This window comes from Pipistrellus kuhlii, unplaced genomic scaffold, assembly GCF_014108245.1.
Source record: "Pipistrellus kuhlii isolate mPipKuh1 unplaced genomic scaffold, mPipKuh1.p scaffold_m20_p_72, whole genome shotgun sequence".
Taxonomy (NCBI): Eukaryota; Metazoa; Chordata; class Mammalia; order Chiroptera; family Vespertilionidae; genus Pipistrellus; species Pipistrellus kuhlii.
The window spans coordinates 990,284-1,016,780 of record NW_023425576.1 but is presented as its reverse complement, the minus strand read 5'-3'; the positions used below and the strand labels follow the sequence as shown (position 1 = coordinate 1,016,780).

The following is a 26,497-nucleotide window of genomic DNA, read 5'->3' as shown; positions in this document are numbered from 1 at the left end:
CCTCAAACCCCCAGAGATGCATTCTGGGAAGAGCAACTCGGACGGTGAGATTGTTGCTCTCAGAGACTTCGCTGCCCCCAGCGTGGGCCACTGGCTCCAATGGTGCGTCCCGGAGCCCTCATGCCTGGGGGTTGTCACAGTGTCTGTTCTTTGTGGGGAAGATGGCAGAGCCTCCTAATCTGCCATCTTGTGTACGACTCTGTTATTACAGGTTTGCTCTCTGCGGTCTTTTGCTGTTTGGTTTTTTATTTATTTGTTTTTTTAATTTGTATCTACCAGTAGGCTTCCTTATTTTTCCGTGGATATACCAAGAAATCAGTGTTTCCACTCAAACACCCTTGAGAAAATAAAACCAAGTAGGGCCATTGCCAAAACAAGGGGTTGATAGAAAACTTTTGCCTCAGCTATTACAGGTGAGTGTTAGACAATCACGAACAGACTGGCTGTTAGACCAGTTTCCTTACCGACACGGGTACATCTGGGAGGAGGGAGCCAGCCATTCTCCGTACAGGTCAGTGAGGTCTGCTGGTTTTGAAGCGTGTAGCCAGGATAGCAACTAACATTTACAGATTGGCCCTGCAAATATTGTTGTTCAGAGAGTGGACGATGTCCGTTTTCCAAATAATTGAAAATGCATCTTCCTGAGAATTATAAAATGATGATAAGAACACATAAGTGGGGTGAAAACAAAATTAAAAACTATCTTTATAATATTTAAGTTAGAAATCAGAAGCATCCAAAAGTAACACATAACTTAAGAAACACGACAGTTGCTACCAAGTGTTTTTAAAATCCATATTAAGTGGTGTTTATCTGTAGTTTCCACAATTGAAGTATGTATAAATGCTATAGGTAGGCTTGTAGATCTATTTCTATTTCTCATACTGCTAATGAAGAAATTTTATTCTTGATGAAAGAGAAATACAGTATCAGTCTTTCTGCTCAGAGACCCATCCTCCCACCTACTCCCCCCGCCAGGCCTAGCGGTGCTCATGGTTGCTCTCTCCACTCTGAGCCATTGCCACGTGTACAGGACAGAGGGGTTCACTCACTGCGGCAGGGCAGTTTCGGGGTCCAGCCATCTGGTTTACAAGTAATGTAATCCCAGGAGCTTTCTGTAGCAGTCACATAGTTTTCATCACAGAGATAGTAAAACCATGTTCCTACGGATACTGGGAAGGATAGTCTATATCTATCTTCCCCATGTAGGCGTCCATGTTTTATTTCTGGGAAGTCACAGGGCTTAACTAGCAAGTAAAACAAACAAAACACAGCATAAGTCATGTTTTATCTTAATAAGAACATTATGAGAGATACCTTGATTCATTGATTAATTATATTCTCACAGGCACATAATTGCACTCATTGCATTAGGCTTTCTAGGACAAGAAAGGTTATAATCTTCAGATGATGTAACACTTGTTCCCTGATCATTTCACTATGTATGCAAATACCGAATCAGTATAGTGTGCACCTGAATACAACACTTAGGTCAATGTTATCTACATGGATGGTCACTCTCCTTGTCATTGGGATGCACACTGGGGTCAGTGTCACGGTGGTCACGGCCTCCTCTTTAAGGCTCCTGACTGCCCACATTCGTTTGGCCTTGGCCTTGAGTGAACACTGAGCCATGGATCTGCTATGTGTACCATTTCACGTGTCACCATGGAAGAACCAGCTGAAGTGTGGGCCCCTTCGACAAAGAACTGACATACAAGGAAGAGCAATGAGATTGCAGAGACAGAAAACACTGGGGAAGGGGCAACCCCCCAGGAGTAAAATGCCCTGTGGGCCGTGGGGTGTGTGTGACCTGGGATGGCTTTAGAAGGTGCACAATGTCTCCCACACTCACCCCCTCAGACAAGGGAGCCCCGTGCCCTCCCTTGAGTGAGGCTGGACTTAGGGGCGGACGCTCTACTGAAGAGTTCCCGTGGCTGAGGGCACCGTGTGTGACCAGGTCAGCGATGCTCTGGAGGCGCCTCCGGGGCCCTCAGGTCACTCGCTCTGGGAGGGTTACCTCCCCCCAGGCCACCGAGGGAGACGCCCAGGTGGACGGGAGCAGAGGCTGCTGCACACGCCCTGGCAGTGGGCCCCGTGAAGCACATCAGCCCAGCTCCCTCCGACCTCCCACCCCCCAAACTGGGCAGCATCCCAGGGACCCACCCAGAGCCAGGCAGCTAAGCGGCTCCCAAATGCTGACTCCGCCAGCGCTGACACACAGGGGCTGGTGTCTGAGGCAGTCTGTGCGGGGAGTTTGTTCTATATTAGAAATCAATATCTAATGTCCTAGGTGCTACCTGGCTGTGTTCTTACCAAATGTTCTCATTCACATATTAGAATATTAGCGAGAGAAACATATATTCATACATACACACGTATTTAACATTGCATACCAAAAAAAGTTAAATTTTTATTAACGAATAAAAACTTATTGGATTTGATCTTAATTAGAATTGGACGCTTTGGACATCAAAGGCTGTTTTGAAGACTCTGTGTTACCTTCTCATTGAGGCCAAGACCCCCTTTATTTTTTGTTGATGTCAGAGAGGAAGGGAGAGGGAGAGAGAGAGAAACATCAGTGATGAGAGAATCATGGATCGGCTGCCTCTTGCACGCTCCCTCCGAGGGTTGGAGCCTGCAATCCGGGCCTGTGCCCTGACCCAGAATGAAACGGTGACCTCCTGGTTCCTAGGTTGATGCTCAGTCCCTGAGCCACGCCGGCCGTGCAGATCCCCGGTATTTTTAAGTTTAAGAGGAGGAATTGCAGAATTAAGAACTGGGTCAACTTAAGGAGGGAACTTACAGCTGCATCTCGGAGAAGGTTCCCAGCCCATAGCAGTACATTTTGCCGTATTTCCCTGGGTGGGAGGGTAAAAGCCTCTTTTACAGGAGTATGTGATTCTGTCTCCCACTCTGTATTTGCTCCTGTCAGCCTGGAAGTGACTGTTTGCAATTCTTGGAATCTCGCATGTCTTTTCTGAAAAGTAAAAGTACATGTCTGTTATGCAGCAAACATTTGTAAATCATCGAGGACATGTGAATTATACAGAAATCCCATGAAAATCACCAAGGACATGAGAATGAAGTGAATGTCATTTTTTTTTTTTTGTTCTTTCCAAATGAGCACCCTGTCCTTACATATATTTTCGCAATAGTTACATAGAAACTAGTAGAAAATATACATGATCACCTACACGTGTTCAATAAAATATGTCTCCAGCATATGATGTTAATCAACACTAACCTCAAATGAACGTTAAATATGTACTAACCTCAAATGAACGTTAAATATGTTTATGTTTTGCCTGGCCAGTGTGGCTCAGGGGTTGAGTATGGACCCATAAACCAAAAGGTCATAGTTGGAGTCCTGGTCAGGGCATATACCTGGGTTTGGGGTTTGATCCCCAGTGTGGGGTGTGCAGGAAGTAGCCTATCAATGATTTCCTCTCATCATTGATATATATATATATATATATATATATATATATATATATATATATATATAATCTTTCCCTTCTTCTCTGAAACCAATAAAAATATGTATTCAAAATGTTTATTTTTTCTCACTTTAATCTGTTATATTTATTATGCTTTCGTATTTTCAATGCAGTCCAGTCTACATATCTAGTTTTCACTTCCTAGTATAGCTGCACTTAACACCAATGTTTGAAGACAAAATCTACAAGACATATATAAAAATATATGTTTCCCTAAGAGACCAACCAAATACTATGGGGAGAATTTTGTTAAATTGATAAAGAATAGAAGAACTTCTGGTCGTCAAGCAGTGGGCATAATCTCTTGACAAATTGTAATTCCCTGTTCTCATAATCTCTATTAAAGCCAATGGTGCTGGTAAACCATTACCAGGGCCGGTGTCTCTAGCAAAAATACTAACAGCTGAGGTTGAACAAACGTGTGAGGCCACATTTTTCCTACTGTTAGAAGCCATCACGGAGATTTGGAAGACGAATAATGGTTCCATATTGGCACTCCATGCTGCGACTCAGCAGGAACATCCCTTTGCACAGGGATAGATGAATTGGGCCAAAGGTGGTTTTTATTTAGCCGGTCTTGGTACTTTTCATCATTCCTGCAAATGACTTGTTGTCAGAGATTGTCCCTTAATGAATGCAGTGACAGTTTTTTTGTTTTGATTTTTTTTTAAGTATATTTTTATCAGTTTCAGAGAGGAAGGAGAGGGAGAGAGAGAGGAACATCGATGATGAGGGAGAATCATGGATGGGCTGCCTCCTGCACGCCCCATACTGGGGATGGAGCCCGCAACCCGGACTAGGAATCAAAGCATGACCTCCTGGGTCATAGGCTGATGCTCCACCACGGAGCCACGCTGGCCTGGCAGGATCAAAGTTTTTGTTGTTTTAAAATATATTTTATCGATTTTTTTACAGAGAGGAAGGGAGAGGGATAGAGTTACAGACATCGATGAGAGAGAATCATCGATCAGCTGCCTCCTGCACACCCCCCACTGGGGGTGTGCCTGCAACCAAGGTACATGCCCTTGACCGGAATCGAACCTGGGACCTTTTAGTCCGCAGGCTGACACTCTATCCAGTGAGCCAAACCAGTTAGGGCGAGATCAAAGTTTTGATAAATTCCTCTCTACTGACACCCCCAACGCTACAAAGCAGGGACCCGATGGGAGAAGAGCTGTGTCTTATCCCAGCGAAGGCCGTTTTAAGGTGTCTTTTGCGGCTTAGTTCCCCGTTTCTTACAAACGTGGGGAGAACAGATGCCCTTGGGAGGCCTTCCCTCCCCGCAGGTAGGCCTTTCCGTGGTCGTGAGTGAAGGGGGAGCATGTCGGTGCCAGGAGCAGAGGCCGGAGGGTGCCGTGCGTGCACAGGACCGACGGCGTGCACCGCAGCAGGCGCCCGTGAGAAAGGGGAGGTTACCTTGGCAGGACGGGGGCGGGGTCCACCCCCGCTGGGTGCAGACGGTCTCTGCTCTCCCGCCGTAGGTGTAGCCTGGCAGACACTTGTACTGCAGCCTCTCGTTCTCCCTGTAGGAGGCCTTCGGGGACGTGGGCTCTCCGTTTTCGATTTGTGGGACTGGGCAGGAGATGTCTGGGCGAGGGGGTGAGATTCCAAAGTGTCTGTTAAGGATGTGAAAGGAAGGTGCCCCACGCCCAGCTCTGTTTGCACTGGGCAGGGCAGGCAGCCTGGCATATGTGTCCTTATCCCTCCATTGCCCCCCACCCCCACCCTAAACCCGTTCATGCCCTCGCCCCCGTGGTGTCTGTGCCCATTGGTTAGGCTCCTATGCATGCGTACAAGGCCTTTGGTTGATCTCTCTCCTTTATTCCCATCCTCCCCTGCCTTCCCCCTGAGGTTTGAAGAAGTTACCATTCTGACTACAATCGTGCTGCTAATTCCATTGGATTTGAGGATAGCCCAGTCCTGCTGAAATAAATAGTGGCCATAACACTCATCTACTGTCTACATAACACTGGACAGAGCTCTGAGCTGCTGTGGCAGGCATTCTCACTGAGTAACCTGAAAAAGTACATCTGTTCTAGCTATTGGGAATAGAGAGATGACAGACGGAGTTGTTCACTGTTGACTTTGTAAAGAAAAAAAAATTAATTGATCTCATTTTGATGACAGCTCCAGAAAGCAATTGGCCTTCTATCCAAGAAAACACGGGCACCACCGTTTCTTCCATTATAAAACAGAGGTTGAAATGGTGCATGTACCACAAAGTCACTTTGAAAGTATAACGAGGTGACACGCATCAAGACCTCAGATGGATTGCTGGGAAGTAGTAAGTGCTCAATCAATGCCATTTGATATCAGTTCCATATAGATTCTTTAGGAGGCACAGTGTCTCTGCAATGCCTGTTTTCATGAGAGAAGAAAATCCCTAAAATGCACAGAAGGGGTATCTTACCCACACAGCTGGGCTTGTCTGCACTCCACTGGCCGTTTCCTGAGCAATGTATTTCCGAAGGCCCGTTCAGCTTGAAGCCCTTGTCACACTCAAACTTGACCACCTGCCCGTAAGTGTACTCCTGGCTCAGTTCGAACGCACTGCTGATGAGTCTTCCATTCTTCGGCGCCTCCACGGGTAAACACTTAACCACTGGAAAAGGAACGCAACTTTTTCTAACAGGCTTTGGAAGTTGGCCGTGAAAAATACGTATCTACACAGATGGAGGTATAAAAATCAGCAAGATAAGATCGGAGGAAATTACTTAAATGTTTTTCTTTTCTTTTTTTTCTTAAAGAAGCATTCAATAGAGTTGTTTGTTGGAGATAAAGTCCGCTAAGTGGAAAAAACAAAACAAAACAAAGACAAATAAACAAAAAACCAATATTGAGTTTCTCTCTCATAACCCCCTGGATTTAAAAAATATATATATTTTATTGATATTTTACAGAGAGGAAGAGTTAGAAACATCGATGAGAGAGAATCATCCATCAGCTGCCTCCTGCACACCCCCTACTGGGGATGTGCCTGCCACCAAGGTACATGCCCTTGACCGGAATCGAACCCAGGACCTTTCAGTCCGCAGGCCGACGCTCCATCCCCTGAGCCAAACCGGTTCTGGCCCTGAATTTTAAATAGTAATACTTGTGTGCTTTCTAGAGGTTAGAATCCAAAAGGAAAGAAAAATAAGTTCCAGATTTCCCAATTGCTCGTCCTTTAAATATTAGATCGGATGAGGTTGAATTCCTATTTGGTTACTGACACACAGAACAATGTAGTGGTAAAAAGGTCAGAGAGGCAGTCTGTGTTGTTTCAGAAACCGTAAATAACAATTTGCAGATGAGACATTGAATTATAGGCTGGAAGGATGTTTTAATGGGAGCCATGGGAAAACATCCTCAGTATTTTTAGAACTGTATGTACCGTCACACAGAGGCACGTCATTGGTCCATCCATCTGCATCACATTCCCGGAAATCGATGTCCCCTATCATCTGATACCTGAAAACCAGAGATAGTAGGGCAGTGAGCTAATGGGTGTTTATAAGCAACTTTAAAGTTGATACCATGCTGAATGTCCAAACTCCCTTGGAGGGAAAATGAGAAGCATATGCATTTTCCTCTTCCTCTTGCTCTCTGTTGTCATCTCTTAAATTCCTTTTTTATCTTTCTTAAATGTTGGTTTTCCTTCCTTAAGAAAGACCTCAAGCCGTAGGTAGACTAGAGATAACTGTAATCCTTGGTTCACGATGCCAACTCTTCATTTCACGCACAATATGCTATTATTTTTTTCAATGAGTCAGTGAATCAGTTGCACTTAATAAGTGTCACAAGCTCTATGAACGGTCACCCCAAAACTAAAGCCATTAGACTTGATAGTAACCAGTAGCTGACCTATGTTGCCTCTCCTTCAGCCTTACTCCATCCTTCTCCCCTCCAAGATGGCGGCATGTTCTGCTCACTTTGGGGCTTCTTCCCTAACCAAGGATCGTGTCAGGGAAGGTTCCTTGGTGTGGGGTTTCTGTTCAGAAGTTCCTGTCTACCGTATCTGTGATCAATGACCTCCACTCACACGCGTGGTTTTGGAGTGACTACTTACCCCTCATCACACGTGTAAACTACCTTGGCCCCGTATTCGAATTTGTCTCCTTCTGCAAGTTCGAACGAACCGAAGGGCGTGTCACCTGGGTGCCCACAAGGCTTCTCTGAAATGGAGAAAGGCAGGCAGTAGTACCACCTCCCCCAGAAACACCTTCACCTGAGGCTTCAGGGACAAGGGGAGTTGACGCTGTCATAGAGGACAGGATGGAGGATATGGAAAAGCGAAGAATGGCAGAGTCATTGCTTTAGAATGGAACTCATCTGTACACGTGCTTTTTCAAATTTGTAAGATTACCTCCCCCTCCCCCCTTTCAAAAATTATAATGTTTTTATTGATTTTTAGAGAGGGATAGGTAGAAACATACATGAGAAAGGAACATCCTTGATTGGCTGCCTCCTGCACGCCCCCTACTGGGGATGGTGTACACAACACGGGATGGTGCCTGACTGAGAATCAAGCCCATGACCCCTCGCTTGGTTCATGGGTTGACACTCAACCACTGAGCACACCGTCTTTAAAGAATGAAGATGGTGTTGGGTTTCGTATTTAAGTGATAACACTGAGACAGTCCAGCCACAGAATTAAATTACAGTATTGCTGCTCCAGATTCAAACACTTGGTCTTTCCGCAATGAAATGTTTTTGTCGATGTCGCACACGTGTGGCTGACTTACTTTGACACGTCTTGTATGGGTTGAGGGCCACCCAGTTCCCTCCCTTGCATTCCATGGTGATCACGCCGTACATCCGGTACCCAGGGCGGCATTTGTAAGTGGCCTTTGTGCCTTGTGGGTAGGCCTGGTCAGACCAGGAGCCCGTCAGAATTTCGGTCTGTTTCCTCGGGGGAGGACCATTACAATCTACAATCAAGAAAAATATAGAACAAGGGCTCAAAGCAGCTATTTAACTAGACAGTATGTTTAGGTTAGTTTTACTTTAAAACCTACACACACACACACACACACATAAATATACTAGAGGCCCGGTGCATGAAAATCCCTGCACTTGGGAGGGGGGGTGTCCCTCACCCTGGCTTGCACCCTCTCCCAGTCTGGGACCCCTCAGGGGATGTCCACCAGCCAGCTTAGGCCTGCTCCCCTGTGGCTGCCTCTGCGGAGGTGTGGTGCCGGGATTGGGACCAGGCAGCCCTCTCTTCTGCCCCCTCTGCATGGCTGGCCTGGGAGTGCAGGCTCGCTGGCCCCGCCCTCTGCCCACTGGCCATTCTGCCAGGTCGCTCTGGTCTAATTAGCATGTTAGCTCTATTATATAGGATAGCCGGTTTATATATAAAACATACATTTTAGCTTACGGAAATGGAAGCTGCATACATTTGTAGGAATAACTTTGCAGAGAAATAGTCACACTTCACTATATTGTTTTAACTGCCGCTTTGCACTCATTAAGTTGGAAAATATATGATGTGAAGAAGAACACAATGAGTGAAGGATATGCCCTCATGGGGAAGCGAGTTGTTACATAAGTAATGAAAGATATAAACAGAAACATTTTTCTTTAGAAAAAGAAAGCATGGTAAGGTGATCCGAACACAAGAAATGAACAATGATGCTCACGCCTACTGTCATTATTGCTAATATTTTTGATACTGACTACTGCTTAATTTAGTTATAACTACTCCTGATGTTAGAATGATGACATTACTTTTCAAAATGGTACATTTAAAGATACACTAAGGACAGAGAGAGAGAGAGAGAGAGAGAGGGAGAATCATGGACATGGACAACAGTGTGGTGATTTTGGGGGTAGACGGGGGAGATGGGGATGGAAAAATAAAATAAAATAATATAAATAAAGTGCATAGTTAGCACATACATCATTACTGTTTATTTGTTTGCTTGTCTTTCATTGCTAACCTCCTTTCCTGAGTTGGTTTCATACTAACAGTTTAATGTACTATTCTAGAATTCCCTTTTTAAAGACAAGGTGAAAAAACAATCGGCTAGGACAGATCTCATCAGGGAACAGATTCGTTATTAAAACCTTTACAGCATCTCAGACAACAGAGACCTCCCTGCACTACTACGCACGCACCAATTTTCCTGGGAAGATTTCACAAGCTCTGAGCACCCTCATGTTCGGGAACTTGGCAATCAAGGATTCCAAGGTGCGGTCTGGATTTCCGGAAGTGAAGTGAATGTATTTTTTTTTTTGCCACTAGGTGGTGGTAATGCCTCGCCAGGAAACCACCCAACCAACCTCATCCAGCCTCCCAAGGGAGTTTTTGTTTTGAAGTTTTTGTGTGTGTTGTTTTTGTTTTGTTTGTTTTGTTTTGTTACATGCTAATGTTCATGGTTGTTTTTTTAGATGAAAATTTTCTGTTTAATTACAAGCTAACAGTGTCTTTTCCTTTTTTGATATTCAGACTTACTGCAAGGCATTCAGATTATTAGAAAAATACATGAGTTAAATCTCAAATGTAGATGACAATACAGTGCGTCGAGAACTATTTTCCGCTGATATAGCAGCCTGTTGATACACGTGCTTCCTGCTCTGTTGTTAAGCTAATGCAGGGGGAAAGGAATACAATTTTCTCAATTGATTTATTCGATTGAAATTATTTTTACTCATGCAGCCATCTATCAAAAGAGTAATCCAACCACACACACAGGAATGTAGCCTGTTTGCTGGCTGACGAGCTTTCTTCCTTTGGGTTATTGTTATATTTCCAGATGACACATTTACACCTCCAATTATTTTAAAAAAATACATCTTACTGATTTTTTACAGAAAGAAAGGGATAAAGGGATAGACAGTTAGAGAGAGAAACATTAATCAGCTCCTCCTGCACATCCCACACTGGGGATGTGCCCGCAACCAAGGTATATGCCCCTGATAGGAATCGAACCTGGGACCCTTCAGTCCGCAGGCCAACTCTCTATCCACTGAGCCAAACCGGTGAGAGCAGTGGTCAGCAAACTCATTAGTTGTCAGAGCCCAATATCAACAGTACAATGACTAAAATTTCTTTGGAGAGCCACATTTTTTAAACTTAAACTTCTTCTAACGCCACTTCTTCAACATAGACTCGCCCAGGCCGTGGTGTTTTGTGGAAGAGCCGCACTGCAGGGGCCAAAGAGCCGCGTGTGGCTCGAGAGCCGCAGTTTGCCGACCGCTGGGTTAGGGCTCCACCTCTAATTCTTGATTTTTCAAATTTAGTTCGTTGCTTTTAGCAGCCAGATGGAAAAGACAAAGGCAGACATCTCATAATCTTCCCACCAGCTTTTCACAATATTCACTGTGTGTTCGTTTATCAGGGGTTCCCAAGTGGATTGATTACCCTTTTTGATGTCGGATAATACTTAAAAGTGCTTCTTTCATGGACTTGAAATGCATATCTTGACTCTGTAAGAAAAAGATGTATCGCCCCGTCTCTGTTTTCCCATCTTTCCACGGCCATTGCCAGTTTCTTAGCTCTGATTACTCTCATCCATCACCTTGACTGAGAAACATTCTTAGCCGCAGAGTTTGGACAGTTGGCTTTGTCTCCTCCTGCACGCTCTATTTAAATATTATTTCCTTCCCAACACAGCTCAGGCTTCATCATTATGTTCGGTTTACTAAACTTTCTCTTTTTTATATATATAAATATTATGTTTATATAATATCCATATACATAGATAAGAAGGCGTTTTTATTGTATGTTAATATTGAACACATTGTAAGCTCAATAAAAGGAGGTGTTGTTTACTAAACTTTCATCAATCCTCCCATTCATGTCGGCTCCCTAAGGGAAGGATCATCTCTGTCCTCTTTTTTTTTTTTTTTAAATATTTTATTGATTTTTTTAGAGAGAGAGAGAAAGGGAGAGAGAGAGAAACATTGATGAGAGAGAAACATCATTGATCAGCTGCCTCATGCACATCTCACAGGGAATCTAGCTGCAAGTTGGGCATGTGCCCTGACTGGGAATTGAACCAGTTGCCTCTGGGTTCCTGACTGGACGTTCAACCACTGAACTACACTGGCTGGACTCTGTCCTCTTTTATATAGCGGAGGGACTTTGATGAATATGCAGATCTCCTCACTTTCAATGTACCTCCTATCTACCTGTGTTCTAATCTGGAATATACTGAGTATTTCCAGCTCTTGTCATTCCAAAATATTTTAAAGTGACGATTCACCGAATGGTGTCATATCAATAGGCAAGCCTATCTTATGACCTGGCTTTTACTTGCCTGGATTGACAAAGAGCTACCTGTTCCAAGCTCATTCTCAAAAATGTTCAATTAGACAAAGAGTTATTTTATCCCAAATAGTCAGAATGCTGGCTCAGATGTACACTGACCACATTCCCTTGTGTTAAATGGACAGTTCTTTCCCATCTTTAGATCTGGAAGTTTTTATTCTTATTTATTTATTTATTTATTTTTGAATAGCCATCATATGTCTCAAGTTCTAAGTTAATGAGTGTAATCCAAGCTTTTTCACATGTAGGTATTTACTTGGTTTAAACAATGAATACTTCATCTTATGTGTTTACAGAGTCCATTACATGCCTGTTAATTTTCTTCTTTGGCGAAACACTATCTGGATGAACTTTTTATTTGCTTGGTCTTGTTTTTCGAGTAAATAAGACAAAATTATTCGGTCTGTAAATATGTGGTATGAATGGATTTGGCTATTGAACTAGAATAGGATTCATTTTATGCTAATTTGAGGAACAAGATTATAAAATTTTAATCAAAGTTAAAAACAAATACACTTGATATTTTAAAAATCAACACTCACCTAACTTTACCACTTTCAGATTTTAAGGGGGTAGTATTAACATAGACACACAGAACTAATTGCTGGTTTTCAATGTCAGTGCATCTATAAACTTGTTTGAAAAGTATCCTTAATCCAAGACAACAAATTATAATAAAATTATACACTTGAGAAAACATGATCAAATCCAGAGGGCTTTGGTAGGCTGAAGTTGGGCGGGCTCTTTGTTCAACAAGTCTATTTTTCTAGAATTATTTAGAAAATAATTATCATGACAATCTTGGGGATACAAATGAAAAGCCAAAGGGAAGAAAAACATCATACATGCTACCCATTGTACCTGTGGCTCTTGGGGAAGTTCAATGATGGAAGAGTTAGAAAGATGGTACATCGCTTCAGCCCTCCAGTATTACAGAACTACGCCAGCCCTTTGTACAAACACGATGTTCCTTAATCTTGAATGCCCTCCTTGTCCTCATCTGGCCAACTCCTACTCAGCCTTCAAAACCCACCCAAGATGTCCTCACCACCCTGTCATACTTTTCTCTCCGCCCTACCCCACTCCATTCTCTCAGTCCAATTTGAGTCCTTGCCTTGTCTAAATGATCTTATAGACTCCTTTGTGTATCTCCGTCACATTATTTTCTATGATCAAATACCCTATGTTAGTAAAATGCAGTAACCATTCCTTTTGTTTCCCCACTAACTGGCCACCTTTTGGAAAATGGTAGAGTGTGTGGTGCATAGCTGCCAATCAATCAAGAACCGATGGTTGAATGAATGAATGAATGAGTTAACAAATGAATGAATGAATATGAAACTATCTTGGACCTTTCCCTTATATCTGTAGGTTATAGACAACTTGTGGAAGGGCATGGGAGACCATAGCAAATATAAAAGGTGAGTGAGGACCTGGGAACAGAAGTTTAGTTGCATGAAGCCAAGAAACTGTACCATCCTGTCCACGTGGCCTACGTTTGAACTTAGGCTATGCTTGCTGAGGCCAGGAATTATTTTAATTTAGCTCAAAAAAACTTTTGGGAGCCTTGTTGGGAACATTTTTATAGTCTCTCTTCTATCTATTACATTTCGAGTTAACAAGATTTATGAGAAACTTGGCTCTCTCTCCATTAAAGTGTCAAAACAAATAAAAGTGCGCTGTCAAATCCTTTATTCCCCTTCCCCTGTATTATTTTTGTGATCCCCCCCCCTGTTCCATTACTTCCCCTGAGACACATTTATAATATTTCCTTATCGTTTTAAGCTAAAATGTAATACTTTCCCAAGCAATTACATCATGTTCTTTTCAGGCATTATGTTCTGAAGAAATGGGCAAAGTGCAGCAGAGTGGGGAGAGAACACACAATGGATTGGTTGGCAGAGGGTCATGGCCAGGCAGGGCAGGGGGAGAGGGTACGTGGGGGGAAGAGAAGGAGGAGGAGGAGGAGGAGACAGAGCCCTAAAGAAGGGAAAGCAGTGAAAGCTGTAGAACAATCAGGGCTTGAGCAAATAAACGTGGGTCCACTTAGACTTTGGCTCCGGACCCGGCAATCAAAGGCCAATAAGGAATCGCTGCTAACCAGGGCTTCTAACTTCTAGCTAAGCAAAGTGTTAGTGATCCTTAAACAACCCCCTTCTCCTTTAACATTTTAGGCAAGAGGAAAAGGGGCATACGCATTTTTCCAGGACGTGCCTACGCTTAAAAATTACAACAACGTGGGTGGGCCTTGGAGACATGACCTAAGTGAAATAAGTCAGACAGAAAAAGCTAAGAACCATGGGATTTTGCCCCTGTGTGGGATAGGAAACTGCAACTGGTGAACACAAACAGCCCAGTGAAGTTGGGGCATTCCTGAGGTTAACCTGAGCTTCGCTTTCAACATTTCAACATTGCAGCTGTGCTTAAGTTAGGAAGTGGCGGACTGAGAGTCATTCTCATGATAACGCATCTGGTGCTCAGGTCCCCGGCAGAACTTGGTGTCACATGTAAACATTCGCAAGTGACACAAGGAATAGAAGCTAGAAATAAGTTGCCTGGTATCAATGGCCTCACTGAATAACATCAATGCCTTTTATCTAATTTTTACCACCAATACCTTGTAGCACCCAACTTTAATATTTCAAACTCCGCTCTGCAGTCGTTGAGAAAGTCTAATTGAATGTGGCATGATTCCTGAGTCGTAAACAGAAGCTAGACATAGACTGAGTGTCTACATGACAAATGAAGTCTGTATAAACCCCTCACAAACAACCTGTAAATACATGGCGGGACATTACACGCATTCCTATTAAAAAAAAAAAAATGACAATAACACACGTAAAGAAACAAGTTTTCTGTGGTTAGCCAGTATCATTGTTCTGGACTTTTTAATCAATAATGTTTTACTTTTAAATACTGGCTGTAACACTGAGGTGATTGTATACCTATTATACTTTGAAAAGTGGCTGGATGTATAGTTTACACGCTAAAAGTCACATCATAGTATTTTAGAACAAGGTAACTCAAAAGTCTCTATTTTTCAAAACGTAGGAAGCACATTGGAATAAACGTATGTAAGTTACTGAAGGACATAAGTTAAAAAAAAATCTGCCTTGATTTTCTAGGATGAGAGACCCTAGGGGACAGAGGGCCTGGTTGTGTGTGAAGATTCCTCAGTGCTCAGAGGCTAGTCTGAGGAAGCCTTACACTCAAACCATGTTGGCTTAACGGACAGTTCTGAGAATCTAGGGTCGCCATTGCAATGCATTTGGCTCACCGATGGCAATCATGAACCTATCACATCATCGCGTGTCGGGAACCAGGAGAGCAACTTTGTTCAGTCGGGTTTAAGAAACACATTCATCGATCAAGAATTAGAGACACTTGGCTCTCTCAGAATTACATTTAATGATGAATTCAGAAATTGTCCTCCTGATATCAGAAGAAAGTCATTCTAGCTAAAGACTGTTATTCTATTATAGAATCATCCTTATCTACCACCCCAGGGAAAATCTCTACTGAACAGAGTAGGTATCCCAGAGAAGGTGTGTTCTTCCCATCCACCCAAAAAATTTATATCACATTTTCATTTTAATGATACAAGTAATGGTCATCTATAAGACCATGGTAACACCAGTTCTAAATGACAGATGAATATGTCTTTAAGAAGAGTTAATACTACAGCTGAAATAAATCCAATCATTATATGATTTGAAAGCTTTTACTGCCTAATTTCTTTTTAAAAAAATATATTTTATTGATTTTTTACAGAGAGGAAAGAGAGAGGGATAGAGAGCTAGAAACACAGATGAGAGAGAAACACCCATCAGCTGCCTCCTGCACACCCCCCCCACTGGGGATGTACCCGCAATCAGAGTCCATGCCCTTGACTGGAATCGAACCCAGGACCCTTCAGTCCGCAGGCCGACGCTCTATCCACTGAGCCACACCGGTTTCGGCTACTGCCTAATTTCTATTCTGCTTCTGCATATATTCCCATGCTGCTTCATACTTAGACACGGAGCATTTTAGTGAAAACTGAGAGCAAAAAAAAAAAAAGAAAAAAGGAAATGATATCTTAGGAAAGTTGCAAATGGAAGTGACCGTAGGCACCACAATTGTCAAAGCCAGTTCGAAAAACACTCTCCGAAAACTTCCACGAAGCTCATTTAGGGTTAAAGGATCAGAATGCCTTGCCAGGGAGCCACGCAGAAGCTTTAAAGTTCGGTGTCAAAGCCACTCAAACACCAAGCCACGGGGCAGGAATGAAAGCGCGTTTTCTAGAGCACACTGTCACTGCCGCTGCCCGGAGCCTGTCAGCGAGTCCCTGGTAATAGAGCCGCACAAAAATCAAACAGGAAGTCTCTCGTTTGTACTCTTACCTTGGGCTACACAGACAGACCATAGCGTGAGCCACAGGATCTGTGCGGGGAGCCTCATTTTGGGGGGCCTGTCAGGGGTGCATGGAGCAGCTCACGATGCCCACTGTCCCTCTGGGTGTCCTCTGGGCAAGCTGTGGTCCGTGCAGGGACGTGCTGGCTGCAGGAGGAAGCTGGAGCTCAGCTCGGGAACTGGGAGCTGAGGGACGCCCCGCCCAGCAGGAGGGACTGGAGGGACTGTCCAGGGGGAGGGGAAGGAGCCCACTCCTGGCTCCCGCTGAATGGGGACGCGGTGACCTGGGCCGGCAGGGTTGTCATCCGCCAGGCCGCCTCCCTGCTGGACGCTCTGGGGTCCTGGGAATGGGCAGCGCTGGAGGGGTGGCCCCTGGATTCTGGAACCCTCCCCTGCCTCCCACCCCACGCGGGTCCACGGCGGGAAACCTGGGAGATGAACTAACAGGCGCTCTTTGAACATCCTCTGGTGGGACTGGAGGTGGGGCGAGGCTTGCACAATCCAGACCTGGACGGTGTGTGTGTGTGTGTGTGTGTGTGTGTGTGTGTGTGTGTGTGGTCAGCTTTGCCAAGAATGTGGGGCTGGTGGATTGGGAGGGGGGACCTGCTTTTCTGCAACTCGGGCCTCAGTCCTCTGAGGCTTGTTCAGAGGGTGTACAGGCAACAGGTCCACACCCTGGGGCACAAATGAGTTCAAAAAGCAAGAAGTGGGAATGCTGCTTTTACACTGTACTGGGACCATCTGCAGGAAGAGGATGCAGGCAAATGGTTTGCTATTGGGAAGGTGAAGACAGCCCGGGGCCAGCCACAGGGTCAAGACACCCAACAGCACTTTCTCCCAGGCCCCCCAGTCCTCCCTCCCCCCAAACCCTTGCCCCCTCCTGCCCCTCAGAGGGCGCCCTCTCCCTCTTCCCTAAGAACATGGACTCAATGGGCCATTTTGGTGCTTCCTATAAATCAAATAATGTTATTGATTCCTCTCTGTGTGTGTTTATTTATTTTTTAAGGACTTGTCATTTGAGTGACAGATACTTTCCTAAAACATATATTTTTTAAAGAATTTTTAAAAATATATTTTATTGATTTTACACAGAGAGGAATTGAGAGGGATAGAGAGTTAGAAACGTCGACGAGAGAGATACATCGACCAGCTGCCTCTTGCACACCTCCCACCAGGGATGTGCCTGCAACCAAGGTACATGCCCTTGACCGAAATCGAACCCGGGACCTTTCAGTCCGCAGGCTGACGCTCTATCCACTGAGCCAAACCGGTTTCAGCTAAAACATATTTTTATTGATTTCAGAGAGGAAGGGAGAGGGAGAGAGAGGGAGAGAAACATCCATGATGAGAAGGTATCATGGATCGGCTGCCTCCTGCAAGCCCCACACTGGGGATCCAGCCTGCAACCTGGGCCTGTGCCCTTGACCGGGAATCAAACCCTGACCACCTGGTTCATAGATTGATACTCAACCCCTAAGCCACACTGGCTGGCCCCTGGGTTCCATTTTGATTAGAACCTGGGCTCTATTCTCTCTCATCGTTGATGGTTCTCTCTCCACTCCCCTCAGAACCCAATAGAAAGAGGGCCTAGGGAATTGGTATCTTTCCTCCTGGCGCACACGAGACACGATGCACAAGTTGCCCTACATCCGGGTGGATGAAGGGAAAGGTCATTTTTCCAGGTTCATTTCCAGACACCCTCCCCCACACAAAGAAGCCTACACACCCCCAGCCCCCTGTGAGCGGACCCTGCGGCGTCCTCTCATTTAATAATGGGCCCAGAAGACGAGAACGCTGCCTCTGCATTTTCTTCCATCCTGTTTGGGGGGAAATGATACACACAGGGGCCTCCCATCTTATTCCTGGCCCTGGCTGTATCACGTGATGTTCTAACACCAGGCTGTAAGCTCTTCAAGTAACCCACCCGCCCCAGGGAGAAGAGAAGGACCACCCCCAGCCATCTCCTTGGCCCCTCCCTTGGCCAAATGGAGAACATCCGGGAAACACAGAAAGCTGGGGGAGATGGCGAGGGGTGGCCCCCTTTCCTGCACCCGCTGCCTCCTGAGTTCCTAGACATTTGCCCCCGGGCACCCTCTGGAGCCTGTTCAAGGCTGCGGATGAATCTATGAGCTCAGACTCCTGTTTGCTCTGCACGGAGATGGCCTCAATCTTTCCAGCTCCACGGCCTCGCAATCACTGCTGATTAATGATTAATGCTCCTGTGTCGGGGGAGGCATGAAGCTTCTCATCTGCTGATGGCCTCGCAGACCTCGTAGGCGAGTTCTGATTCCCTTTTCACATGAGCGGCAGGAGGTTAGGACCCAGACGGTCTGGCCTCACAGTTAGACGTGCAAGCACCAGCCTTACGGCCCTTCTGACTCAGTGTATGGCCGGACATCTCTGCTGCGAACAGAGGGAACTCTTAGCATGGGTCAATGCCGTGAGCAGGGGCCCCAGGCAGTCCCACCCCGAAAATAAAGGGAAATGTTAAGGAGTGATCGCCCTAGACTTCTGGTAATAAGAGACACGTGCCCCCAAACTCTGAGGAGAGAACACCCACCCTTTTGGGTCGGTCCCTTGAAGTGGCAAACCTTTTCATCGTTTTGATGTGGATAAAGACCGCCGGAGAGAATGAAGACTTTGCCTGCGGGGACTGAAGAAAAAATAAGGAGGGGAGGGAGTTAAAAGCTTTTATTTTTGCTTTTTTAAAAATTCTGTTTTCACAGACTGCGACAGAAGACACCGCGCCCTCAAATCTGTGTCAAGATCATGTGTCAAGGGCAAATATACACATGTGTCAAGATCTTAATCAAGGGCAAATATAACATCTGAGAAGTCTTCCCCACACACGTTAGCAAGAAGCTTTGGCCCTGTGAGTAGCTACCTGTTTCCTGGCGAAAGTTTGGAATAAAAGCCATGGGGTCTTCGTTGTGTCTACATGTTATGCGTGTCTCTGGCTATGCATGGCATATATGTGATGCTTTTCAACTTTGGAGGGACATTTCAAAATTATTTTGTAAAATTAAGTCCTCTTTGTGTTTAAAAATAAGCCTTAATATCAACAGCATATTTTTTAAAAATATATTTGATTGATTTTTTTTACAGAGAGGAAGGGAGAGGGATAGAGAATTAGAAACAGTAATCAGCTGCCTCCTGCACGCCCCCACTGGGGATGTGCCCACAATCAAGGTCCATGCCCTTGACTAGAATCAAACCTGGGACCCTTCGGTCAGCGGACCGACGCTCTACCCACTGAGCCAAACTTGTTTCGGCTCAACAGCATATTTATGGAAAACTGAAACTTGACTCCCCCTCATGTGCTGATAAAATAGAGTTTTTTCGGGCTGCTGGGCTGTTCTTGGTAAGATTGTGAAAGGGTTATGTTTACCTTTTGCGTAATCTGGCTGGAAAACAAGGATTCTGTATTTAACGAAAATGGTTTCCTGTATTTCTTATCGTCCTTACTGGATCTCTGATTGTTTGAGAAAATGGATCCTTCGTCGTTAAAGGGGCCACGTTGTGTGTGTGGGTGTGTTTTTTTTAACAACTATACAGTTCCCCGGTATTTGCCTTTGATTTCTTTAGTCGTGACTTTGGTTCAATGAATAACTAAGGATTGTCTCACAATGACCTATGATCTCATTTAATCAAGTGCTTGAAACCTTTTAAACCTTTTGATAAGTTTTTACAAACTTCCCCCAAAATCAAAATCGAAATGAAGCCTCATTGACCTTGAACTAATTTTGGGATTTTCACCAGGGTCCCTGGCACATCTCGAAAGATGTGTCCTGTCTTCCTGTTGGAGATATGAAACGTATAGGCTTGCTTGATGTGTTAAATTAAACGGGAAGCAAATATATTCATAAAAATAATATATTTATTGCAAAACAACCTAAAGAAAGTTCTAGCACCAGAGACGTGATGCTAGAACTTTCTTTAGGTTGTTTTGCAATAAATATATTATTTTTTATGAATCACATATAGATTATTACACTAGGTAATTGATACATTATTAATATAGTAATTAATACAAGTGTTCCTGTATTAAGTACTTCCTCTTCAAGGACATTCATGGAGAATTCTCCAGCAGACAGGTATCTGATAACTACTATCAGCCTGCGTTCACTTGGGAGGGACAGTAATGGACCTTCCAGAGCCCCCCAAGGCCACGGGCACAGCCCACAACACGTCATGGGTGGGAGCCCGAGACCTGTCCTAGCTCCCCCACATCAATAACAGGAGGCCATTACATGGATGACATCACGTGAATGTGTGAAGACCACCCTCTGAAGGTCAGGGGGCCTTTGCTGGAACATCCGAGAGGGAGACGGTGGGTGTTGAACCCACAGAACACGCAAGGCCCATGCCCTGCAGCGAGGAGTCCATTGGTGGGGTGAGATGCGTGTTTCCCCAGAAGCTGTGGTTGAGAAGGTGCGAGCTTGGGTGACCCCTGAGAACATGGAAGAAGTGCAGGGCTTGGTGGGGATTTGGAAGTTTCGGGGGGACTTTGATGGAGTTCGGTCCCAGAAAGCACCCTTAGGATTCTGGGAGGGGGCAGACATCTGATATACCCGCTTAGAGCAACAGCTCCCAGCAGAGGAAGAGATCTGGCCAGTTGGAGCCAGTTCCTTACAGCTTCTGCCTGGAGATCACGTGAGTCACTTCAACTCTCATTTCATTGTCCAAAGCGTGCTCCGTCCATGCACACACTCAACATAAAAGCTATGAAGTGTGGCCCTACTGTGCGCCTCCGACTCCCTCCTCTCATTACTTCCTAATTTTTTTGGGCTTAACCTTTATTCTCTGGTTCTCCCACTTACATTAGTTTTCATAACTAGGTTTGCCATTTCCTTCAAATCTTAATATTATATCTGAGTGGACTTATTCTTTCTTTTCTTTTCTTCTTTTTTTACTCTCCTAGTGCTTTCCAACGATGGCTTCTCCACAGTTACCGAGGTCCTAATTTTGATGCATCTTTTTTCTCCCCTCTCTTAGCATTTCATAATCACATTTTTTAAGACAGGCTCTTGGACTCTTTCTTGATTTATTGCATATTCATGAGTTTATTTCTCTTATACTAAAATGTCAACTTGACTGAAATTCCCAGTTATCCAAATGGCGCCTTACACACTTAGCACAATAGTATTGACTCTATTCCTTATGCTGTCCTTTCCATACCCATGATTTATTTCATAACTTCCTAGTCCCTTCCCCCCCTCCAAATTTCTATTTGGAGTTTGTGATTTGGGCTGTGACTCCCTCCCAGTCATATACAGCAGTTGCTCTCTGTGTTTTGTATTTCATGCCTGTTTTCGTTGGAGTTCCAGAGGCAACTAGATAAAATTCCAGAAGCAAAGAATGCTTAATTCACTGAAATTGGGTAACACTTTGGTCAGTAAAAATATTTTCTAACTGCTTATCTTTTAAAGCCCGTTGTTATTACAACATGTAACATTTTCTTGCCTGCGGGACCAGGTGCTCTGAGGCTTTGCAGTGGGTGTTGTAATTACTGCGGAATGTGAAATCGGGGACCCGGATGTGGAATGTTCATCCATGCCAAGGAGCTTGAAAATCAGCATCCAAATAGCAGGGAATTTGCTGAGAGACAAAATGTAAGGTTGTTAGCTTGGGGAGGAGAGGATTGTAGGCCAAGAAAGGCAGGTGATTGTAGCAGTGCTGTGAGATTGCTGTGTGTGTGAGACATAAATCTACTGATCAAGGAGGAAAGTTCTCAGGGTCAAGTGGCAGGAGAATGGACTTAGGTAAACAGACAGTTGTGGCTGGCCAGCAGCGGGCATCCCAGCAGTGCCGCCTGCTTAGTCATGGTGAGAACTAGCTCCTGTCCCTGCACAGTGGGGGCCAGCGCCAACCCCTTTGCAAGGAGGACACACACAGCAGATAGGGCCTTTCAGAGCCCAGGCCAGGGAGCTCAGTTGCAGGTTTGGTCCCTGATCCCCCCGGTGGGTGCATCCAAGAATCAACCAATGGATGCATAAATAAGGGGAACCACAAATCAATGTCTCTCTCTTTCTCTCTCCTTCCTCCCCCCCTCTTTCCCTTCCTCTCTCTCTCAAATCAATAAATAAAACATTAATGGAAAAAGAAACTTTCTTGCTCCCAACATCCGTATATGGAAGATTCTTCTTTCTCATTCATTGTCCCTAGTGTTTGATCGCACTTGGATCAGATGACCAGGCAGACAAAAAATAAAAAATAAAAGGTAGAATTTTGATTTCTTCACACGGGACAGCCATTGTGTTGGCTGTTGTCATTTAAAAAAAAATTATTTGATGATCTAAGGAAGAGAGGTCAGGGCCCTGACTGCATAGTCAGGGATTACTGCATGCTTTTCCAACTCTCAGGCTACACAGGTTGAAAATTGCTGCTCTAGAATAAATGACTGGCTCCTAGTTTTCTATTTCTAAGCCACTGAGTTCCACCTAGAAATTCAGCATTAGCCCATCATCTGGGATTGGCTCTATAGGGAGCTGATCTTCCGCGAGAGATTGTAGCAGGGAAGGGATGTGCAAAAGAAGGAACAATGGCTAGGGGGTTAAACCACAAAATTATTTGATTTATTATCCTCATGGTCTCGGTCCCACCTGAACTGTGTTTTTGTTGTTGTTGTTGTTGTTGTTTTTTAAATATATTTTATTGATTTTTTACAGAGAGGAAGAGAGGGGGATAGAGAGCTAGAAACATCGATGAGAGAGAAACATCGACCAGCTGCCTCGTGCACGCACCTTACTGGGAATGTACCTGCAATCAAGGTACATGCCCTTGACTGGAATCAAACCTGGGACCTTTCCGTCCGCAGACCGACGCTCTATCCACTGAGCCAAACCGGTTGTGGCTGAACTGTGTTCTAAGTGAATTAAGCTCCGGCTAAATTATTTTTGAAGGGTTGCTTGAGCACAAAAGATAAGTCACAGAGAAATGATGGCCTTAGAGAATTCAGTAGTTAATGCCTAGGAAGGTCATTGACTAACGGGTCTTGAAATTAGTGGGAACATTCACTTTTGAGCTGTCAGGTCATTACCACCTAATGGCATCCAGTCTTTCTGTCCCACCCTGAGCCACTGGACCACTCTCTCAGATGCAAGTGAGCACACACGCTCGAGGGCTTGTAGGCAGAGAGAGAGGAAACGGGCACGCAGAGGACAAATTAGAGTGACTTCTTATTTCTGGGTCCTAAATCTGGGTGCATGCCTTGTCAAAAACGCTAGTCCTTCTATCCTTAAGTCTCATGCAGGGCACCTGGGCGAACTCATCGGCATGTCAGTGTATCTTGTGCTGATATTTGAGCAGGAGGGGGTGGACTATCCTCTTTCCAGATTGCTTTCTGCCACCTCCTTCATTAGAGGCCGGATTAGTGAAGTGTGCACGGAGCCAGTGTAAAAACTGCACTCATTCAGCTCGGTCGTGCATGCTCAGCTCGGTCAATCTGAACTCAATATGGTGGATGTGTCTTATGCTTTGCACGTGAGTGTAATTCAAGGCGTCTGCTCTAATTGCCTACATGGCCTGGCTTCTACCTGCGGAATCTATAATATTTTTCTGATCATCCACACTTATTATTTTTATGGGAGCTCAGAAGAATCACGGAGCAGCCAGATCCCTTCCCTCCTCCCCTTTTAACTTCAGGACATTTATTTGTTTCTGTTGCTCTGAGGGTACAGACTGTGGTTTATCTCTTAGAAAGTAATCAAAGCTGTTCAACCAGTTGTGTGAAACTTGAAAAGCGTAATTAAGCTCATTAGTTGCTAAACAGCAAAGGCATGTTCGTATTAAGAAGACGCTACTAGAGAAACAGAGTCAACACTTGAATTTTAAGTAACATATATTCAAGCTGCAGAAATCATAGCAAGTCATGGACACAGAGCTACCATTTAATACCTTGAAGCGGTGAGCAACCAGAAAAGAAATAAAAATACAAATTTGGGATACCTAGGCATAATTAATATCTATATCACACTAGAAAGGAAATATATGAATTTCAGAAATGTTATGTGTTCATATACACAAGGGACTTCAATGTCTATAATACAATGATGTATGAAAACCGCTTGAGATTCTTCCAATTCTCTTCACTTATTGTTATGCGCTGTGTTTACACCAACTTGCTATTTGTGATGAAAACTGTTAGCTTATAGCCTTGGGATATGCATTAACCATCAGGAACATTGGGCTTCCATATCATTTATACCGAAATGGCTACTGAGCATTAACTTTAGCTTTCTGTCGACTCTATAAAATATATTTACAAGATTTCATCGTAAATCTCCCAACATAACATCTGGCTCATAGTAGTTCCTCACACGGCACTATGACTATGTGAACATTTGTAAGTCTTTCTGTTTAAGGAGTGACAGAGCTGTGACCCAATCCATCCACATACTAAGCTTCTTCTTCTTCTTTTAAAAAAAATATATATATATTTTATTGATTTTTTACAGAGAGGAAGGAAGAGGGATAGAGTTAGAAACATCTCATTGACCAGCTGCCTCCTGCACACCCCCCACTGGGGATGTGCCCACAACCAAGGTACATGCCCTTGACCAGAATCGAACCTGGGACCTTTCAGTCCACAGACCGACGCTCTATCCACTGAGCCAAACCGGTTTCGTTCAATCACTAGACTGTTGTTGCTCATCTGCTAATTGACAACGACCGTGAATGAGAAAAAGAGATCCTTGCTGACAAGTTTGAGGGTGACAAGGGTCAGGGCACAGGGATGCCTCCTGCAAGCCACCCACGAGCAGGGCTGGGGACAGTAGGCACCTGGGAATGGGAAGACCTGAGGTTAACCCGGAGTTCCCAAGCCTGCTGGAGAGTTCTCGCCCAGACACATGTGTTTTGTACCTAAAAGAATAACGCGGGGGCGATTCCAGGGCTATTGAAACAGAGTGTGCTTCCTGGTGACTGAATCACACTTGGCACTGAAGAATTCTCCCTCCGGCTCCGTGTTCTCCCTCCGGCTCCGTGTTCTCCCTCTGAAAATCAAGCCGGTGCCAGAGTCAGAAGCAGATCCACCGGCAGAGGCGCATCCTTGGGAAGGATGCTCAGATGCGCATCTGGAGGGAGCACGGAGAAGGGGGAAGGAGCAGGAGGAAGGGGATGGAGGATGTGAGCCTGCCTCCCGACAGGGGTCCACTGGGAGGCGTGTGGCCACATTTCACACCTCAGACGGGGCGTTCGTTTTCAAATGACAGAAAGCACTAGCCACGTTGGCACTTGTGTTCATATGTCTTCATCCATCGCCACACGCCCTCCCCCCGTGCCACTTCCCTGTGCTTCTCAGGGCGGGGGGGGGGGGGGGGTGGGTTTGTAGATTGAATGTGACTTTCTCCTTGTCCACGTCTTCTCACCGTGTCCCCTTTTCGATGTGGATGAAACAACTCTGACTCCGCTCATGCAGCGGGCCACGCGTGGAATGTAGGGCAGGCCTTGTTACCTTCTCTTCCCGCCCGCCCGCAGAGGGATGTTGATAAGGGGACCCGGGAAGGTGTGAATTGTAACCTATAGAACGGAGCTGAGATTGTTTCTAAAAACGGATCCCAGCGTTAGAGTAGAAGGGAAGCTTTCACACACACAGCGAGAGAGAGAGAGAGAGAGAGAGAGAGAGAGAGAGAGAGAGAGAGAGAGAGAGAGAGAGAGAGAGAGAGAGAGAGAGAGAGAGAGAGAGAGAGAGAGAGAGGCTATGAAATGGGAGGGCAAAGGGGCACAGAGCACAAAGGAAGCCGAGGTAAGAAGCGTGAAGGAGGGAGATATATTTTAACAGCGGGACGTGGCGGGACATGACACGGAAAAGAAAGGGCATGAGAGTAGACAGTAGTGCAGAAAGAAACGGCGGCAGGAGAGGCAAAAGCCAAAATCCGTGACCAAATTAGAACGTCTGCCTCCAGGGAATTGAAAAATATACCAAGGTGAGCAAAATATCTTCCAATTACAAATTTGCTCCAATGCCCCAAATGGCCAGATTTTAACAATCGCAGCATAGTATTCCTTATGTTACACGATTGTTTTAATTAATTTTTTTTTTAAATTTAGAAGTATAACATTTTCCACTTGGACAATTAAAAATATTTTTATTGATTTTTATAGAGAGAGGAAGGGAGAGGGAGAGAGAGATAGAAACATCAATGATGAGAGAGAAACATCATTGATCAGCTGCCTCCTGTATGCCCCACACTGGGGATCAAGCCTGCAGTCCGGGCATGCGCCCTCACCGGGAATCGAACAGGAGACCTCTTGGTTCCTGGGTCAATGCTCAGCCACTGAGCCACACCAGCCAGGTTCCACTTGGACAGTGTTAAGGCACTGAGGGTGCAAAGGAACAGAGGCTTTGCTT

At 44.9% G+C, this 26,497-nt stretch overlaps 1 protein-coding gene across 6 annotated transcripts in view; it reads right to left on the bottom strand.

The window, feature by feature from the left end:
- CFH (complement factor H) overlaps positions 1 to 16,323 on the bottom strand; it is a 51,684-nt gene extending 35,361 nt beyond the window's left edge. For 3 of the 6 annotated variants that reach the window (XM_045576035.1, XM_045576036.1, XM_036422749.2), the window contains exons 1-9: positions 16,137 to 16,322; positions 8,225 to 8,410; positions 7,549 to 7,654; positions 6,874 to 6,950; positions 5,911 to 6,102; positions 4,917 to 5,087; positions 2,807 to 2,980; positions 1,053 to 1,247; positions 465 to 641 (exon numbers count right to left, since the gene is read on the bottom strand). In XM_045576035.1, coding sequence (XP_045431991.1) covers positions 465 to 641; positions 1,053 to 1,247; positions 2,807 to 2,980; positions 4,917 to 5,087; positions 5,911 to 6,102; positions 6,874 to 6,950; positions 7,549 to 7,654; positions 8,225 to 8,410; positions 16,137 to 16,194 — 1,336 coding nt within the window. In that variant the 5' untranslated portion in view covers positions 16,195 to 16,322. Of the gene's footprint in view, positions 1 to 464; positions 642 to 1,052; positions 1,248 to 2,806; positions 2,981 to 4,916; positions 5,088 to 5,910; positions 6,103 to 6,873; positions 6,951 to 7,548; positions 7,655 to 8,224; positions 8,411 to 16,136 lie in introns of all 6 variants that reach the window. The other 3 variants (XM_036422750.2, XM_036422751.2, XM_036422748.2) reach the window with 2 other exon arrangements.
- Between the last annotated feature and the right edge of the window lie 10,174 nt (positions 16,324 to 26,497).